Raw genomic sequence first — 20,754 nt, 5'->3', positions numbered from 1 at the left:
GAATCTGGACTCTAATTCAATACTCTGTCTTTTACAGGGTATATTTCACTAGGTATCCATAACAGCTATAAGAAGACAAACAAAAGTTTCAAGCAAGTGAAATGCCATGTGTGTATTGCTCCAACATACCAAACCCCTAATATAGCTCAATTTTTGGGTCTATTTTTATTAATGGTACAGATATCTTCACATTGGACAAAACCTGCAACTTCAAAGTCATTAACTTATTTTAATCTAGCCAACAACCTTATTAGGTAGTTATCTTATTTTACAAATAAGGAAGCAGGCTTAATGAAGTTAAGGAGCTTGCTCATAGGTATAAACATAAATCTGCATTACCCCCAAAATAATGCTCCTTTCCACTTCATATGCTTAGCAAGGACCCTCTAAAAAGCATTATGTAGCCGTAACCGGTTTGGCTCAGTGGATAGAGCATCGGCCTGCGGACTGAAAGGTCCCAGGTTCGATTCTGGTCAAGGGCATATACCTTGGTTACAGGCACATCCCCAGTAGGGGGTGTGCAGGAGGCAGCTGATCGATGTTTCTCTCTCATCGATGTTTCTGACTCTCTATTCCTCTCCCTTCCTCTCTGAAAAAAAAAAAAAATCAATAAAATATATTAAAAAATAAAAAGCACTATGTAATCTGGAAGACTGCATTTACCAGTCTGCAAAGATCAACACTGTCACCCAGCCAAAATAGTACTATCTCCTGGCCAAGACTAACCCCTTTGCAGGCAGAGTACTTACACATTCTGAGGACTGTCTAGTCCTTATGGATTGATCACCCTGTTGCTGGGATGAATTAGCCACTTGTTGGGCATTTACAAGGTTGCGAACCAGCTGGGCTGCTAAGAGAAAACATTAGAAAGAAAATCAAAAGAAAGAAAATAGCAGAGAAATGACAATCTAGAGTCTCAAGTTTAAGATTTTATAAACTTGGACTTTTAAACTATGAAATGTTAGCGAAGGACTTACAACAACTATTTTTTAAAGCCATTTTTCAATCCTGATCATTAGAAAATACAATGGTCCTAGAAACCAGAACAAATGTCACACTGTTTCTCTTACGGGGACAATATATTTGAGAAATTACCTTCTGTAGGAAGAATCTGAATAACTGAAAATCATCACTTCTAAAATATTTTATTTTTTTCTTTCAATACACTCTCATTTGGGTTTTTAATTCTTAAAATTCCTTATGAAATATAAAAAGAACAGATCTCCCTCTCATAACAGCAGTGGGAAGAGACATAATTTCTCATATATATATTCATTCCCAGAAGAAAACTTCTCATTAATTTGAGGGGGGGAGGGGCGTGAGAGAGTTACTTTCTGTTAACTTTTTTTTTAATTCAGAGAGAGGAAGGAAGGGAGAGGGAAAGATACAAACATCAATGATGAGAAATATCAATTGGCTGCCTCCTGCATGCCCACCTACAAGAGATCAAGCTCACAAGCATTTGCCCTGACCGGAATCAAACTGTAACCCCTGGTTCATGGGTCAACACTCAACCACTGAGCCACACCAGCTGGACTGTTAACTTTTATATTGAGAGAAATAGAGTGTGACTAAAATCTAAAAAATACTTAGAGGGAATTGACTGAATACAACAGACTGCTAAGACCTAGAAAGTGAACATATCCTGGTTCCCGAGAACCAAGATGGCGGCATAGGCTAACGCCGGAGTTTGCTGCCTTGAACAACTACTTCAAAAGTGAAACCAAAAAACGGAAGGGACATCACCCAGAACCACAGGAACGCTGGCTGAGTGGAAGTCCTACAACTAGGAGGAAAGAGAAACGCACACGGACACTCAGAGGAGGCGCAGTGGTGAAGTCAAATTCTGAGGTGCGGAGTGCACGGAGCGGGCTGGCGGCGGAGGGCGCGGTTGTTGTTTTCAATCGGGAGGGAGTCGCAGACTCTGAGCACCGGATCCGGGCGAGTCTTTAGGGACCCAGACTCAAACGGGAGAAGCGGGACTGTCTGGCTTCGGTCAGAGCGAGTGCAGCTTTCTCTCCGAGCTTTGCAGCGGGTGCTGGGACTCAGAGAGGCAGAGCCCCTGGGGACAGGACTGAGAGCCGCCATAACTGCTCTCTCCGGCCCACCCTGTTGATCCTGTGCGACCCGCCCCGCCCAAGCCCTGCACAGAGGCATTTGCCGGATAGCCTCAGGCAAAGGCTAGATTAGCACCTCCCTAGAGGACAGAAGTTCTCTCACTGCTGACACAGCTGATTCTCATAGCCACTTGGCCTGGAGGTCAAACCCTCCCTGGAATTAGCTACAACAATCAAGATTTAACTATAAGACTGCGAACAAAGACCACTAGGGGGTGCACCAAGGAAGCATAACAAAATGCGGAGACAAAGAAACAGGACAAAATTGTCAAAGGAAGATATAGAGTTCAGAACCACACTTTTAAGGTCTCTCAAGAACTGTTTAGAAGCTGCCGATAAACTTAATGAGATCTACACGAAAACTAATAAGACCCTCGATCTTATATTGGGGAACCAACTAGAAATTAAGCACACACAGACTGAAATAACGAATATTATACAGACGCCCGACAGCAGACCAGAGGAGCGCAAGAATCAAGTCAATGATTTGAAATGCGAGGAAGCAAAAAACATCCAACCGGAAAAGCAAAATGAAAAAAGAATCCAAAAATGCGAGGATAGTGTAAGGAGCCTCTGGGACAGCTTCAAGCGTACCAACATCAGAATTATAGGGGTGCCAGAAGATGAGAGAGAGCAAGATATTGAAAACCTATTTGAAGAAATAATGACAGAAAACTTCCCCCACCTGGTGAAAGAAATGGACTTACAGGTCCAAGAAGCGCGGAGAACCCCAAACAAAAGGAATCCAAAGAGGACCACACCAAGACACATCATAATTAAAATGCCAAGAGCAAAAGATAAAGAGAGAATCTTAAAAACAGCAAGAGAAAGAAACTCAGTTACCTACAAGGGAATACCCATACGACTGTCAGCTGATTTCTCAACAGAAACTTTGCAGGCCAGAAGGGAGTGGCAAGAAATATTCAAAGTGATGAATACCAAGAACCTACAACCAAGATTACTTTATCCAGCAAAGCTATCATTCAGAATTGAAGGTCAGATAAAGAGCTTCACAGATAAGGAAAAGCTAAAGGAGTTCATCACCACCAAACCAGGATTATATGAAATGCTGAAAGGTATCCTTTAAGAAGAGGAAGAGGAAGAAAAAGGTAAAGATACAAATTATGAACAACAAATATGCATCTATCAACAAGTGAATCTAAGAATCAAGTGAATAAATAATCTGATGAACAGAATGAACTGGTGATTATAATAGAATCAGGGACATAGAAAGGGAATGGACTGACTATTCTTGGGGGGGAAAGGGGTGTGGGAGATGTGGGAAGAGACTGGACAAAAATCGTGCACCTATGGATGAGGACAGTGGGTGGGGAGTGAGGGCGGAGGGTGGGCCGGGAACTGGGAGGAGGGGAGTTATGGGGGGGAAAAAAAGAGGAACAAATGTAATAATCTGAACAATAAAGATTTAATTAAAAAAAAAAAAAAGAAAGTGAACATATCCAAATACTGTTCATTCAAGATAAAAGCCTGTCTAAATTTTATCTTTTTAAGAAATCATAAGGTCCAATATCATGCAGCTAGGTTTGGAACAGAGAAGAATTAGAGTCCTTAGAATGACATCAATATAAATTACTTCATTTTCACCAGAAACTATTAATCTTTTCTATTTACCTGCCACACTGCTATTCCTCTGACGGGCAAGCTTGACCTCTGGGCACTCCCTTCTTACATGTCCCGCATCTCCACATATGAAACATCTGAGGTCTCGTGGTTCTCTGAAGTCTCGAGTTTCATGGAGGTCTCGAGGGTCCAGAAGGTCTCGAGAGTCTTTCTCTTCTTCATTCCCTTCCTTCTCTTCTTCGCTGTCTTTCTTCTTTACTCTAAACAGTAAACTGCTGATACCAATAATGTGGGGCTAGGGACTTGTAAACTGAGGGAGTCACAGAACAACTAAACTATACAAGAGTCTCACAATTAAAAGAACATGCCCACGTTTCATGCATCTTTTTGAAGGCAAAGGAATTCACATTTATAGCACACCTACTCATATGGCAAAAACTGGGTATTCCAGTACTTTTATAATAAAATATCAAATTAAAAACATTTTTAAAACATCTAAGTTTAATCTTGTAACAATCCTTAGAGATTGGTATTTATTATCTTCATTTTACAGAAGAAGAAACTGGGGTTTAGAGAAGATAAGTATCTTGCCTAAACTTAGCAAATAAAATAGCAGTGATAAAAACTAGAGAGCCTGTTCTCCCTGAAAAGTGCTAAGCCTTTATAATTAGGAAAGACATGGTAACTAAAGAAGGGATTTTCCTGGCCTATTAAACACAGTATATATATATAATGCAGGAAAGTATTTTTCATAGTTATATTTTTAAGGGGTACATAAAATGCATGTTCCTTAAAGTAAATGTTATATACCTCACAGCATATACCAAAAAAATTCAGTTAATTATATTTTAATTATCAGTAAGACTGTGAGGTCCTCAGCCAGAATCCCATGACTTGGTCTTTTTTTTTTTTTTTCTTGGCTCCTAGCACAGTTCCCAGCATACAGTAGGTGTCAATAAATGCTTATTCAATTAAAAAAACAAAACATTAAATAAATGAATGAACATTATGAGACACCATGGTATCACAAATAAAGCCCTGAACTTTCTCACTTAAAGATATCTGAACACAGTTATAGCTACAATTGACCTTAACTTTAATTTCCCTGTAACATTGATACAAAATCATTTGCCAACCTTCTCCTTTTAGGACAGTCTTTCATGTAGTGGCCTATTTTTCCACAAACACGGCAACATCGATCATTGGGAGCCAGTTCTCCATCTGTTAATACTCTGGAATCAAAGAAGTACTCCTAGGGAGAAAATACAACTTTATTAGAAAAAAATCACTATAAACTTTTTAAAACAAATGGAAAGGAGACCAAGATGCAAAAGTGGCTTTTCAAAAAAATAAAATAAATAATAACAAATATTTCACTGCAATTAAAATGACATAAAAATGAGATTCATAGGAAACAAAATGAAAACACCAAAAAAAAAAACTAACAAAAAAAATGAGATTCAGAATTATCACCATCAATATCTCAGTTGCTAACAAACACTTTACATCCACACAGTTTTCTCATTCATCTGCAGCATCTCTGCATAATATCTCAATATAGAAGATACTATATTCATTTTTATTTCATACTTGAGGAAACTTACCTTCAGAAAAGTCATTTGCCCATAGTAAAAAAGCTGATAAGTAGCAGATAAAGAAAGGATTTAAAGCTAAGGCTATTTGACTCCAAAGCTCATGCTTATTGCTATAGCAGGCTACTTCTGGAAAGGAATTATTCTCTGTATAAAAGAGCTCTATGTAAATAAAAAAATCTTTTGATGTTTTTAGTATTTTTAAAATTAATTTTAGAGAAAGAGGAAGGGGAAGAAAGAGAGAGAGAGAATCATCAATGAGAGAAAATATCAACATCAATCTGCTGCCTCCTGCATTCCCCCAGCTGGGGATCAAGCCCATAACCTAAGTCATGTGTCCTGACCAGGAATCATCGAACTGGTGACCTCTTGGTGCATGGGTCGATGCTCACCGGCTGGGCGAACCAAGCTCACTTTTGTTTTATGAGAGTACCTTCTAAGCTTTAGCTCCATCTGGCACTATCACAAAGACTAGCTTGTTCTGACAGTACACATATCTCTGGAAAGCAAGAAAAGATATCTCCTTGGTGTTCTTCAAATCTATCTAAAGTCAAGGATAAAAGTAGGAGACATACTCACAATAATAAGTATTGGTGAGGATGCAGAAAAACTAGAACACACATATATTGATGGTGGAAACATAAAATAGCACAGCTGCTTTATAAAACAGTTTGGCAGTTCCTAAGAAAAGTTAACATAAATTTGTCAAAACGACCCAGCAAGTCCACTGTTAGGTATATACATACCCCTAAAATGAAAACATCCATCCAGACAAAAATTTGTACAGAAATATTCACAGCAGTGTTACTCATAATTGCCAAAAACTATAAAATACACAAATGGCCAAGTGAATGGATGGATAAAATGCGATATATATCCATTCAATCATAAAAAGGAATGAAGGAATGAAATTTTGATACATGCTACAACATGAAGAAGCTCTAAAGAGATTACACTAAATGAAAGAAGTCAGTAACAAAAGGCTACACATTCTATGATTCCATTTATATGAAATATACACGATAAACAAATTTACAGAAACAAAAAGTAGACTAGTGGTTTGAGGAGTGGGAGAGAGAACGAATGGGGATTGACTATTAATGGGAACAGGAGTTTCCTTGAGAGAGGATGAAAATGTTCTAAAATTAGATTGTGGTGGCAGTTGCACAATCCTGCAACTATACCAAAAAACACTGTATTGCTCACTTTATATGGATGAATTATACAGAATGTGAATTATATTTCAATAAAGTAGTATTTTTAAAAATTCCTCACATTTACAACTGATGAAACCAATGTAGCTAAATAAAATCATCATATTTTTTCCAGGACAAAATGAAGGCCTTTCTTAATTCACTCAGTTGCCTAAGGCAAAAACCTAGGAGTCATCCTCAACTTCTTCTCCTGCACCATAACCTGTAGTTAATCACCAAATTGCATCCATTTTATTCCTGAATCTCTTTAATCCACCCACTTAAGGTAACCTAGACCTGGGGTCAGCAACTTTTTCTATAAAGAGCCAAATGGTAAATATTTTAGGTGTTGTGGCAAAATTGAAGATAGTATGTAGGTTAGGTGCTTACATAACAAAAGAGAAAGCAAATTTCCTCAAAAATTTGTATTAAAAAATTGCAAAATATACTGATTGAATAGAATTTTTTGTAATCCAAGTTTACTAATTAACTAATGTCCCTCAGAAAGAGACATTTCTCTTAGTTGAAGTTTAAAGTTAGTATTCCCTATAATTAAAATCAATGGCAAATGTTCATCTATTAAATCAGGTGTGGGGAACGTCTGACCCATAGGCCATATAAGACCAGGGAAATCATTTGGTCAGGCCCTGCCAAGACATTAGGGGTGAGTTAATTAAATGCTTGACCAAATATATCAGGATAATTTTTAAGTTGATAATTTTGTATGGCTCTCGAATGATGTTATAAATATCCAAATGGCCCTTGGCAGAAAAAAGGTTCCCCACCCCCCTGTAAAATGCTAATCTGCAATTACATTTTATGTATTTCATCTTTGAAAATATCTTCACAGATAAAGAGGCTGAAGACTCAAGAGAATAATAAATGGATCTATGGAAGTGCATATGGAAGGACCAGTCTCTGATAAAGGAGAGAGATCTGCAGCTGCAGGCAGAATTATAGATCTGGTAGCCGACTGTTGAAGGAATTGCTCTGATACTTTTTGTCTCAGAGGGAAAACATCTAAGAGTGAGAATGGCAGAGGTGAAACGTGGGACAAAATGCAATGGGTATTGACTTTTGAGTAAAATAAATGAAATTTCAAATAGTTCTTATTGAATAGGAAATACAGGTAACTAAAGAAATCTAATAAGAATGTCAGATAATGCCCAAAAAAGAATGAAATCTTACCATTTGCGACAGCATGGATGGACCTGGAGGATATTATGCTAAGTGAAATAAGTCAGAGAGAGAAAGACATGATATGATTTCACTTATATCTGGAATCTAAAGAACAAAATGAACAAACAGAACAGAAACAGACCCAGAGGGAAGGGAGATTGGGGAACTGGGTAAAAAAGGTGAATGGATTAAGAAGTACAAATTGGCGGTTACAAAATGGTCATGAGGATGTAAAAGTACAGCATAGGGAATATAGTCAATAATACTATATATAACTACATATGGTGCCAGTTGAGTACTTGAAATATCAGGGGTATCATTTTGTAAAGTATATGATTGTCTAACCACTATGCTGTACACTTGAAACTAATACAAGATAATACTAAATGTCAACTATCCTTGAAATATAAAATAAAATTTAAAAGTCAGATAATATCAGAAGCCCAGGTGAGAGTGGTGAACATTAATTTATAATTGTATTATATAAGTAAAACTACCTAAGTTTATGACTTTTTTCCACCAGTGCTTAGCAGTCCAAGCAAGACAGATGGTGGATGGTTAAATTCATGTCAGGTTGAACACATCATGTACAAAAGGACAATGGAACAAAGGAATTAAAAGGATATGCCAAAAAGTACACCAGGAATATAAGTTAAAAGGGGAGAAAAATGAAGACAGAAAACTGACAGAATGAGAGAAAATGGGTCAATATATCAGAAGACCTAATGATGTAGAATAGTTGAAGTAGAAATATTTAAGTGAGCAAGAAAGGTGAAAGAAAATATACTTGTCTTCATTTTCACTAGTGTCTAAGGAATGAGACACATCTATTTTGTATGCTGTTATAATCCTTGTACATAGAAAAACAGTTACAAAGTAGAAATTCAATCAACATCTATTGAAAGAATAAACTTTACTATGGAAAATATAAGCATGAAAGACTATTAAACAAGGATATTTGTTATAATATCCGTTATAATACTGATATAATAAAAACTTAATGTCCATCAAAGAAAAATATTAAACTGATAGATGCAAGCTACAGAATACTACGTATTGTCCTTTAAAATAGAATAAAGAGGATCAAAAAATGGTTAGCAGCCCTGGCCGGGGGGTGTTGCTTAATGGTTAGAGCGTCGGCCCTCAGACCAAAAGGTTGTGGGTTCGATTCCGGTCACAACACAAACCTGGGTTGCAGTTTTGACCCCCAACCCCAGTTGGGGTGCGAACGGGAAGCAACCAGTCGATATATCTCTTTCACATAGATGTTTCTCTTTTTCTCCCCCACTTCTTCCCTCCATTCCACTCTCTAAAAATCAATGGAAAAAATATCCTCGGGTGAGGATTAACAACAACAACAAAATGGTTAGCAGATCCACAGGCCTCTATTGATAGGCCCCAAACTGATGTCTGGCTCTTACACCAAATGAGTCAAAATCACAGACACTAATATTTATTAGAACTACTTATAACATTTAGTTATTAAGAGTTACTGACACTTTGTTATCACAGACTAAAATGAGCACATTTCCAGTTTACTAAGGACTTTTATTTATTTATTTATTTATTTATTTAAAAAAGTCTGACTGCATGAAATTGCTAGGTTCCCACTAAAGATGTGTTCACACTAATAGTTGGAATTCCCGTAATTTTCGGGTAAAATGCCTTATCAGTGCATCATATTTGTTTTAACTATGCTTTTCATCTATTGCTTTTTTAATTAATCTCTATTATAAAAAACCCCGTGGCCATCACGCCATCACAACCAAATGCCAAAAGGCACCTGCTTAACGTCATATGATTTCTTCATGGGAACAAGTAAGTGTTGCTCTGTTCAATTCTCATCTTCCAATGAAGGTCAATTTAAGTGCTCCTGAGAAGGAAAGGTTAGGGCAGGAAACTATTCTTATCTCGTCCACAACTGTCTTCAAGGTTGGCGGGACTGCGTGCACGGTGCACGCAGGTGGTCGGGGCTGCATGTGCGGGTGGGCAGGGACTTGACACTGGGTCTCCTGTGATTTTGCACGGTGGGCCTCTAGTATTTTAATAAACTTATTGGATTTCCCTTTTATTAGACATTTTGTTCATGTATGACTTTTGTATTCTTTCAAAATTTATTGTCATTTTTCGTCTCTCCCTTGTAATCATTTTTACCCCAAGAGGTAAAACAAAACAAAAAATTGTCTGAGCCTTAGCTTGTATGGCTCAGTGGATAGAGTGTTGGCCTGCAGACTGATGGGTCCCGGGTTCGATTCCAATGAAGGGCACATGCCCAGGTTGCAGGCACGATCCCCAGTGTGGGGTATGCAGGAAGCAGCCGATCAATTATTCTCTTCATCATTGATGTTTCTTTCTCTCTCTTTTTCTCTCTCTCCCTCTTCCTCTCTGAAAGAAAAAACAAACAAAACAAAAGAAAAAAAGAAAAAGAAACAAACAGGTCTAAGAACGAATGCCCCAGGGGAAAAAAGCTCAGACTTCTCTGCTTTCCTCATCCCATACCCCTAAGAAAAAGTCCTAAAAGTGGACTGAACAAAATCAAGGATATTCATTATGAATAGTAGAAACATGGTTTCTCTCTTGAGATTACTTCTCTTGGGAGTTTCTTTCTCTGTGAAACTAAGATCTCTTCCATTGGAAAGCAAACAAAAACCAGGGTGAGATCGCCTTGGCTCAGTTGGTTGGAACGTTGCCCTGTATACCAAAAGGTGGCAGGTTCAATTCCCAGTCAGGGCACATACCTAGTTGGATCCCAAGTCGGAGCCCTACAGTAGGCAACTGATTGATGTTTCTCACTCACACTGATGTTTCTCTTTATTTCTCTCCTTCCTATAACCCCCTTCCTCTTTTTAAAGTCAATTTTTTAAAAATATGAGTTAGGAAGTACTTCAATCTCTAAAAAAAAAAAGCCAAAGTGAGATCAAGAGGAATGGCGGATACTATGCTACCCAGTTCAGGCAAAAGGTATCCTCTTAACCCATGCTATCTAATTCAGCTTACTAATGCTACATCAAAATTAGAAGCGCCTCAGCAAATAAAGTATTTTTTGGTGTTGTCCTCTCTGTTTATATTTTCATAAATATTTCAAGAGATCAAGAGTTGCAGTGGGTAGCACCTCAAATTTAAAGTTTAAGGATTCTGAGTCTTGACTATCCTCCCTTAGTCATTCAACAAATGCTTATTTGATACATGCTTTTTGTCAGACACTATGATAGGCATTGGAGCTATGATGATAAATTTTATGGATATGGACCGTCCTCATGGAAATATAGTCTAGTGGGGAAGATAGAATTTAACAAATAAACAAATAGATAAACAAAATTTAGCAAATGGGTATCTCATTATGGACTATGATAAGTGCAATTGTCTCTGTCCCTATGTCTAACACCAATTTAGAAATAAGAGTAGGTTCTTGTACTATTAAAAAAAAAACTTATATAAGAAAAAAGAGAAGATTCAGAATTCAAATTATGTCAACTTACAGCTTCTCTGCCAATGAGTGGATAAAAGGGAGTACCAAAAAGTTTCCTTCCATTGATAAATGCCTTCATGATGAAATTGGTCACTATTGAAGAAAGAAACAACAATAAAGATATAGATCTTAATGTGTAAGAGCTTTAAGAGCAGGGAATTTCTATATTTAAAACTTACTTTTTCTAGAAACTCCAGCACCAAGATTATGATTCAAGTCAAAAGGATCTAGAAAAGAAAAATTTTATTTTTAATTGAGAATTACGTTCACTGTAACATTAAGTATACTTAGTAGTCATGATTGCAACCTAATACTATGTAAATCAGATCACCCAAGCAGCAAATTATTTTTTAAATTATAAATTAAAGGATGGAAACTGATAAAAATCAAAAGAATATTCCAAAATCTAATGTTTCAGTTTTCCCCTCATTTCCCTTTTCCACATGAAATTGGCTTTTCATTTTATTTTGTTTCTTAATGAATATCAGTTAAATGATTACCTTCGATTGCAATGCATTTGGACGTCCACTGCTTTTCAAAAGTTGTTAACAGCTTTTTCTGCCGAATGCTAATTACATATTCCTTGAAATCAAACTCTTCAGTATAGAAGCGAAGCAATCCCAACCAAAGCTCTCCTAATGTCTCTGTATTCTTTCCAAGTGAAGGTAAACGTTTTTTCTACAGGTGAGAAAAAAGAAAGAAAGAGAAATATCTAAACTATCCAAAATATAGACTCTAAATCCAAGTAAAATTATTAAATTAAATTATGCCAATCTTAACATTTATCAATCAGCATTCCATACATAAAGATTACTTAAAAATTACCAGTTCTTCTGTTTTATCAAAGAAAAAAGCATTCCATCCATCAACCATTCTCTGTGGAATCTGTTTTCCATCAAAGATCTGCATAAAAAATTAATTTTATTATTAGATTTTAAGTCATCCAACCCAACATCCTAAATACCCTCACCTCATTTTAAAATTTAGCTATAATAGACATACTGAAATATTTCTTCCAAAATGAGTATATCAGGATGGTATAATTTGATGTCAAGTTATTAATGAATAAAATGTATCTGAAAGACCAAAGCTGGGAAACAATATCTTAAGAGCATAAGACTCTCCAAATAACACATTTGATATTATTTGATGTTACCTATTGACCTGTCAAAACACATCCAGTCCAAAATTAATAAAATAAAACTAAGGTAAATCAAATGAAAACAGCATTTTCATCCAAGAATCATGGATGTAGAAATACATAATATCTATTGATTATGCTCCCAAAGGAAATCAATGGAATTATTTGTTTTGGGGAAGGGTCTAGAGTACCTTTACTCTTTATCACATGAGGCTAAAAAGCCCCCTGGACATCGATTTAAAAACCAAAACAAAATAAATTTTAAAAAAAACGAAAATCAGGAAACTTTCTCTGACATGTTGATAAAGATTATAAAATCTTCATGATTAATTATAATAATACACTGTCCTAAAGAGGGGGGAGGGGTAATGCTAATTTACTAGAAGAAAACTACCCCAGAAGATGATTGTATAGGCACAACTAACCTAACCTCTACAAGCAGTTTTTTGAGACTCATTCTCTAAAGGCATTTTAACAGATATAATCAATTAGAAAGTTACAGTAAGTTAAGAGTCAGCAGACCTTATTTTTAGTCTTAGTCTTGCCGAGTAGTGATTCTGAGCAATATAATTATGTTCCTAAATCCTCCATTTTCCCAATGAAAATGAGAGATGAGATTAATTAGGTCAGTTGTTTTCAAATTTTATCTTTCTGTTAAGCTGTAAAACTCTTTTCTAAAATGCAATGTTCCCTGAAGTTCAGAAGTGTAAAACAGATAAAAGCAAAGGCACTCTGATAGAAGCCAGAGTGGAGAAAACATATCCCATTTTCCTTACCCCATACATACCCTAATGAGCTCCTAAGAGTTTACCAGAATGTATACTTTAAAACCACTAGATAAGGTGGTCCCCAAGGTCCCTTGCATTTTAGATGGGACAATGAATTATAAAATTAACTACATGTCTGGTCCCTCTAATTCACTCTCAGGTTTAAGTTCTTTGTGGGTATAATTATCCACTAAAAATTCCGACTATTACATCAAAGCCTGCCATATAGAGAATAATTAATATATGTTTACTGAATGAATATTTCTACTCTGTAAGCACATATACATAAAGATGATTTCAAGGGACTTAAGCTAATAAATTGTTTTTTATATTTACATATAACTTAAACAAATACAGTTACCAAGAATCATCTAGCATAAATTCAGACTTTTATAGAACAAAAAAGGTAGAAATTACAGCTATTAATATCTAAAACAAAATACATGGGATCCTGCCCTCAAAAATGAAATGCAGGTTTTAAAGAGGCCAAAATATTTGATGCTTTTATATTTATCACAGGGGAATGACACAAGATACCTCTTTAGACTTTGATTCTTTTTTTAAGAAGATTCTTACTTTTTGAGTAACAACTATGATCCAAACCCAACTATGTTGGTTGATAACACAGTAAAGTGGACCTGTAGGCCTTAGAGGGTAACCACTGATTTGTCTGTTTTTATAAACTATCTTATTTTACAATGCCTAACTTTCCACTCCGATTCAGCCCTTAGAAACACTAATGGTATCTTCTCTTACTCTTACACACACACACACACACACACACACACACACACACACACACACACACTCTTTCTTATCTTTTAACACCAATTATTCTCCACTCAAGCACTCAGTCCTCCCTCTGAAACCTCACCAAACAATTCAATCATATTTGAATGAAGAGTATCCCTGTACATTTCCATATTTACTTTCTTATTGTAATATTTTAGTATTTACTGCTATTTTTAAATTGCAATTTCTTAGTTGTGGTAAAATACATATAAAATTACCCATCTTAAACATTTTAAGTGTACAATTCAGTGGCATTAAGTACATTCCCATTGTTGTGCTCACCTATCCACAGAATTATTTTCATCTTACAAAAATAAAACTGTGAACCTATTAAATAATAATTGCCCATTCCTGTCTCCCCACAGCCTCTGGCAACCAGCATTCTACTTTCTGTCTATGAAGTTGACTACTCTAAGTACCTCATATAAGTGAAATGGTACGGTATTTGTCCTTTTGTGACTGGTTTGTTTCATTTAGCACAGGCTCACCCATTCAACAGCAATTTTTAAGCTGATATAAACTACGAAAACATAGCAGTCATAATATCAAGTTTGAATAACACTCCTATTTTAAGTGAAAATTTACTTTTACTTAAGATGATCTGCTAGAATACAGCAAAATCATTCTACTTAGAAAAGCTCCTTTTGACCTAAAGAATTTTGTATTGTTGACCATTAAGAACAGCTTTTGCAGGGCCTTATTTATACCCAGTCACTTAAAGTCTAGGTTCAATCACAAATGGAGTCAAAGATCATCAGCTTCATTAAACATATCCTTACCCTTAAAAGTTGATCGATGCCAATGACCAATACTTAAATGATGCCAGAGCAATGGACAATGGGGTCCCATATGACAAGCAAAAAAGGCCAGAAGCAAAAATCCATATATCATCAGTTCATATCACAAAGCCCCCCATAATCACAGCTCATTATGATGGAAAACATTCCATGGACTGTCTCATTTCATCAATCATTGTCTGTTAAGCAGATAATGGGAGAGTTCTTGAAGTTGGCTATGGCAATCCTACCTACATTTTTCCAATAATAATATTAGTAAAGCTGCTAATGATAATAACAAAAACAACCACCATTTATGAACACCTATTTTATTAGCACCTATAACATTCAAAATAATTCATTGTCTCTATTCCCTATATTAATACCGAAATACTATTATTACATTTCACTCAAGACTAGTGGTGGTCAGACACCTTTTTGAAGGCCACAATGACAGAATTAGGATTCAAACCAGTTATTTCTGGCTCCAAAATCATGCCCTGCTCTTTCCATTGTATCATGCTGCCTCAGTGGCTCCTCATCCATAGGTAATATAATTCGAGAACACAGACAAACCACCATAATTTATATTCCATTTTAGTAAAGCAGAGTATTCTGTCGAAGTCATAGAAAATCATAGCAAATGGCTGCACTGGGCAAATATGCAAAATATCGCCAATATAAGGCCTTAATAACAATTATACTAATACAGAGAATGATCTTGACCCTGGCAGGCCTAATAAATTCATGATAAATTTTAAATATCCTTCAGAGAACAATTTTGTTTAAAAAACACACACATCACTCAACATAGATTCAGCAACTTAAAATTTTCTGCTGGAAAATGACATTTAAAATCTTTATTTCTCTTCCACTGTTTAAAAGAGGGAAGGAAATGCTTCTAAAACCAGGACATTCATTAGAACTTCTAAAAGCTTACTAAGACCATCTGACACCCACCATATGGCTTGCTATTTTGTAATTTTCTTCTTTGACATGACTACCAAAGTTTATGTGAAATTAGAATATGTGATTTACCAGGCAATTCTGATGCTTCTCTCCTTCCTCAAAATAATGACCTTTCTAAGAAATTAGATCTGGATCCTCCCTAATGTTTGCAAATCCATTTTGTGACAAAAATGAGGAGGAACAGATAGATGATTAAGAACTCCTCTGTACTTGCCCCAGTCAGCGTGGCTCAGTTGAGCATTGTCCCATGCACTGAGAAGATGCCAGTTCAATTCCCAGTCAGGACACATGCCCGGGATTGTGGGCTCAATCCCTAGCAGGGAGTGTGCAGGAGGCAGCTAATCAATGTTTCTCTCTCTCTCTCTCTCCCTTTCCCTTCCTCTATCTCTAAAATCAATAAAAAACATTTCTTTTTTAAAAGAATTCCTTTGTAGCTATTTCAGAGAATATAAATTGGCTATAAAAAGGGACTCTGAGTCACCAAGTCTGAGTGAATATGAGTAAAATCTGTTTCTTTTGATGCATATTCCTATGTTTAATGCAATTAACATGACCCTACAGAGATGAGGAAGAATTCCCTTGGGTTTTCTCTCAACCAAAATTCACAAAGTTGACCAAAATATAAACAGGAATAAATCAAACTTCCTTGCCAAGCAAAAGGAAAGAGAATACTCTGAAGAGAAAAAACTTATGTATTTGCATCTGAGACTAATACATGAGTTCATAGATGGCTATGTAAATTTAATAATGATCTGCAGCATTCTGACGGTAAAATACAAAAATGTTACAAAAGATATTCAATAGTACTGTTCATCTATTATTTTTTTGGTCGTCTATATTCTCCCATAATAAACTTTTTTAAAGGTTCATTGTTTGATTATACCAGTAATAGAAGAAGAAAACTTAGGATGTCATGATGAAAAAAATCCTTTATAATCTCATGAACTGAGCAAGATCTATGTGTTTAGATGGACTGTTTTCACAAGAAACTCCTTTATAATTTACTTAAACGCCTACCTCTTGTAGAACTGGGATAACAGGTGGTTTTCTCTGCTGCAGGAAGTACAGCACCATAAGGATATAAGCATATGAAGACAAACTTCCCCTGGAAGCATCTCCAATATCACATCGCTAAAGAAACATAACAGTGATTAAAAAAAAAAAAACTTCAGAATCTTATTCCATGCAGAATACTGACTAGTTTGAGACACTATTTTTTCTCAACTCATCAAACTGGCAAATATCCAAAAGTTCAATAACAAACTGCCATAGAAGGTATGGGTAAACAGGTATTTATACATACAGATGTATAAGTTAGCATAAATTCTATGAAGAATAGTTTGGCAATATCAAAATTACAAGGGCAATTTCGTTTAACCTAGCCATTCTGTTCTAATAATTTATCCAGCAAATATGCAATAAAAAAAACACAATGTAAAATGACTAAATAAGAAGTGTTTTTTCATTGTGACACTGTTTTAATAGCAAAAAATCACAAACAACTTAAGGTATCAGTATAGCACAGATTTTAAAAACTAATGAGAATCCACATAGTGGAATAATACATAATCATTAAAAAAGAACAAAGAAGCTATTATATACTCATATAAAATAATCTCCAATATCTATTGCTCAGTAAAAAAAGCAGAGCGCAAAACAGTGTTTTCAATGTCAATACCTGTAATAAGAATGAAGTACGAAATTTCGGTACTGGTATATTTCGGGAAGAACGAAGAAGAACTTTTGACAATGGGTGCCTTCAGCAAGAGGCACTGATAGGCTAGGAGATAGCTGTGGAAGGTAGATTTTCCACCATAAACCCCTTTGTTTTTTAAAAATATATTTGTATTGATTTCAGAGAGAAAGGAAGAGGGAGAAATAGAAACATCAATGATGAGAGAGAATCATTGATTGGCTGCCTCCTGCACGCCTCCTACTGGGGATTTATCCTGCTACCTAGGCATGTGCCCTTGACAGGAATCGAACCTAGGACCCTTCAGTCCACAGGTCAAAGCTCTATCCACTGAACCAAACCAGCTAGGGCTCCACCATAAACCCCTTTAGACGTTTTGAATTCTGAACCACATGGTTTTAAAAAAATTAATAAAAACACACAAAATGAACCCTCAGAGACTTCCCTCGAGTAAAGCTTTAGCTGATATTATTTTAAGGGAGAGGAATGATTTCCTTGACACGAATCACTTGGTTTTATTACTAAAGTTCCATGGGAGTACCGAACTGTCATGTTGGAGATAGTTTATGAGGTGAATCCAGAAAAGTAGCTCTATCAAATATGATTTGTAGGCATGGGAGTTGGCTTACCATCTAGTTAAGAATCTCTGGGTTAGGAAATCTCATGTTGGGGATGAAAATCATTATCATGTTGAGAAATTTTGTCAATGACAAATTTCCCAGTTACATATGGAACTGGAGCACGCACAGGAAAAAACTAAGAATTACCCTACTCAAATAGGTATAAATTAAACCATTAACATTGAGGGCTTCTTTTTAAAATTTCAGGTAAACAAAAATCAGAAATTATTTTTCACAAGTGTGACATCAGTATGTTTCATTTGAACAACCATGAGTCTTACAATAAAGCAGATCATTAATTTTTTAATACATACCTTAGCAAACACTTTCATAGTATATCCCAAGTACTGCACTCTAGGATCAATAGCTGCATAAGTAGCTAGCATTCTTGTGTTATGTTGAGCCTGAAAAATAATTACATATTTGAAATCACTTCAAATTTATTAAAAATTAGATAAAACAAGAGAATACACTCTAAAGGGAACATATAAATGTAAACTTAAAATATGTATAAGTAAGTCAAAAACTAATTTTCAATCTGAAATATCAAGATGATTAATTTTTTCCCTTAAACCACTCACATTTGAAAGCTTTAAATATAAACGTATAGTCAACAATCTATAAACTTTTTCAATGACAAGTGTAAACATATCTAGGTCTATAAAGAAAGAAAAACTTACCAATGTATTATACAAACTGATATCACCTTCTAAACCACTTCGTCTGTGTTCGAATTTTACTATAGGCACTTTGGCAGTAGTTATAGGCAAAATATTTCTTAAACCTGATTAAAAAATAAAACTTCACTAAGTTAAATAATTTTTACAATGCTAAAAAATATTTTCTGTTGTTTTAAAGTTATAATTTAAAGTTCATACCTGGATGTCTCTTAAGAATTTTTGCCAAATTTTCTATTATTTCCTTACAATTTAATTTCTAAAAAAAAAGAAACAAAGAAATAATAAAATTTGTCTGACTCAATTGGGTCTTGTACAAATTCCACTAGGCACTTAATACTAGCATTTAAAATAAGCTCTATGTAACCTTCTACTTAAGTATATGGTCCAAGGACCTGTCAGCATCATCTGGAAACATAAGAAATGCAGAATCTCAGGCCCCACCTCAATCTACTGAATATAATTCACATTTTATCAAGATCCCCAAATAATTCACGTCCACATTAAAGTTTGAGAAGCACAAAGACAAGAGGACAATGTTTTCAAATATGTGAAGGAACAACTACAGGTGGGCTTGATTTAGTGATTAAGAACATAGGCTCTCAACTTAGACAAATTTGAATTCAAATCCTAAATTAAGTACAGTACTGAGTAGCTATGTGACTGTCCAGATTCTTAACCCCTCTGAGCTTCATGCTACTATTCTATAAAATTGAGATAATTATAATCTCTCATGTAATTAGAGAGATTACATGAGACATGTATGTAAAGCATTCATCAGCATGCTTGGCGCAAAATAAGTATTTTAAGTCTGTGGGCTTTTTATTATTATGTTGACCAATAAAAGAAAAATAATCTTATTGTAACCAGCATCTACTTCTTCAAGGAAATTCTTACCTCTGCATTTTTAAATGTTGACTTTTTAAAACCTAGACAGCAGAGTTGCTATGGTAATGCTATCCATGATATAAGAAACAGGAAAGATAATGGCATTATACATTAACTGCACTGAGTTAAAGGGTACTTACATCAATGCCCACACTTACTATTAAAATCACTTTTGCATATCCCCAACATGCTCTTTTTTTTAAAAAAATATATTTTATTGATTTTTTACAGAGAGGAAGGGAGAGAGAGAGAGAGAGTCAGAAACATCGATCAGCCGCCTCCTGCACATCCCCCACTGGGGATGTGCCCGCAACCCAGGTACATGCCCTTGACCGGAATTGAACCTGGGACCTTTCAGTCCACAGGCCGACGCTCTATCCACTGAGCCAAACCGGTTTCGGCAACCCAACATGCTCTTTTTAGCTTCAAGAAAGCAGTAGCCATTGCAGCTTAACTAGGGGATTTCAAGGGAAACTTTCTTTACTAATTAACACACAATAAAATAAGAGGTTATTTTCCTCTTATTATGCAAGAATGTAAATGTACGATAAATTTTAAGTTTTCAATTATGGCTCATCTGAAAAAAAATTATTCTTTTTCCCTGTTTCAACCTTCCACAGATTACATGTAATACATAAATCCTTAGTAATTAGAAGTCTGATTATTAAATTTTATATAGGAGATACCTAAAACTCTAACCTCTTCCCTAGATAAAAATTATTTTCAATTCCCTCAATTCTTGATCTTCAAAATGGAAAGGGGCAACTCTCCAGGTAGATGCCACCTTAATAGAAGTTAGTTAAAAAGAACTAAGGAGAAACCAAGATGGCGGCATAGGTAAACACCAGAGTTTGCTGCCTCGAACAACCACTTCAAAAATACAACTAAAAGACTGAACGGACATCACCCAGAACCACAGGAAAGCTGGCTGAGGGGAAATTCTTCAACTAGAAGGAAAGAGAACGGCATACCGAGACTCAGAGGAGGCGCAGTGCGGAAAATACAAAGGTGCGGAGGTGCGTGCAGAGCAGGCTGGTGGCTGAGGGCGCGGTTGTCGTTTTCAATCAGGAGGGAGGCTCAGGCTCTGAGCTCCAGTTCTGGGCGAGTCTCTGGGGACCCAGAGAGAAGCGCGACTGTCTGGCATCGGTCGGAACTCCAGGGCAGCTTTCTCTCCGAGGTTTGCAGCGGTTGCTGGGACTCTGAGAGGCAGAGCCTCTGGGGACGGGACTGAGAGCAGCCATAACTGCTCGCACCGCCCACCCTGTTTGATCCCGTGTGACCCGCCCCACCCAAGCCCTGC

At 36.0% G+C, this 20,754-nt stretch overlaps 1 protein-coding gene across 13 annotated transcripts in view; it reads right to left on the bottom strand.

Annotated features, from left to right (window-relative positions):
- Positions 1–20,754, bottom strand: part of TUT4 (terminal uridylyl transferase 4) — a 107,507-nt gene that overhangs the window by 8,193 nt on the left and 78,560 nt on the right. For 4 of the 13 annotated variants that reach the window (XM_059689567.1, XM_059689566.1, XM_059689571.1 and 1 more), the window contains 12 exons: positions 18,768–18,825; positions 18,570–18,673; positions 18,204–18,293; positions 16,594–16,707; positions 11,957–12,034; positions 11,632–11,809; positions 11,311–11,358; positions 11,142–11,224; positions 5,870–5,971; positions 4,835–4,950; positions 3,750–3,973; positions 750–850 (listed from right to left, as the gene is read on the bottom strand). In XM_059689567.1, coding sequence (XP_059545550.1) covers positions 750–850; positions 3,750–3,973; positions 4,835–4,950; positions 5,870–5,971; positions 11,142–11,224; positions 11,311–11,358; positions 11,632–11,809; positions 11,957–12,034; positions 16,594–16,707; positions 18,204–18,293; positions 18,570–18,673; positions 18,768–18,825 — 1,296 coding nt within the window. The remainder of the gene's footprint in view (positions 1–749; positions 851–3,749; positions 3,974–4,834; positions 4,951–5,869; positions 5,972–11,141; positions 11,225–11,310; positions 11,359–11,631; positions 11,810–11,956; positions 12,035–16,593; positions 16,708–18,203; positions 18,294–18,569; positions 18,674–18,767; positions 18,826–20,754) is intronic. The other 9 variants (XM_059689575.1, XM_059689572.1, XM_059689576.1 and 6 more) reach the window with 6 other exon arrangements.

Source organism: Myotis daubentonii, chromosome 3 (assembly GCF_963259705.1).
Source record: "Myotis daubentonii chromosome 3, mMyoDau2.1, whole genome shotgun sequence".
Classification (NCBI taxonomy): Eukaryota; Metazoa; Chordata; class Mammalia; order Chiroptera; family Vespertilionidae; genus Myotis; species Myotis daubentonii.
This window is presented reverse-complemented; position numbering and strand designations above follow the sequence as displayed.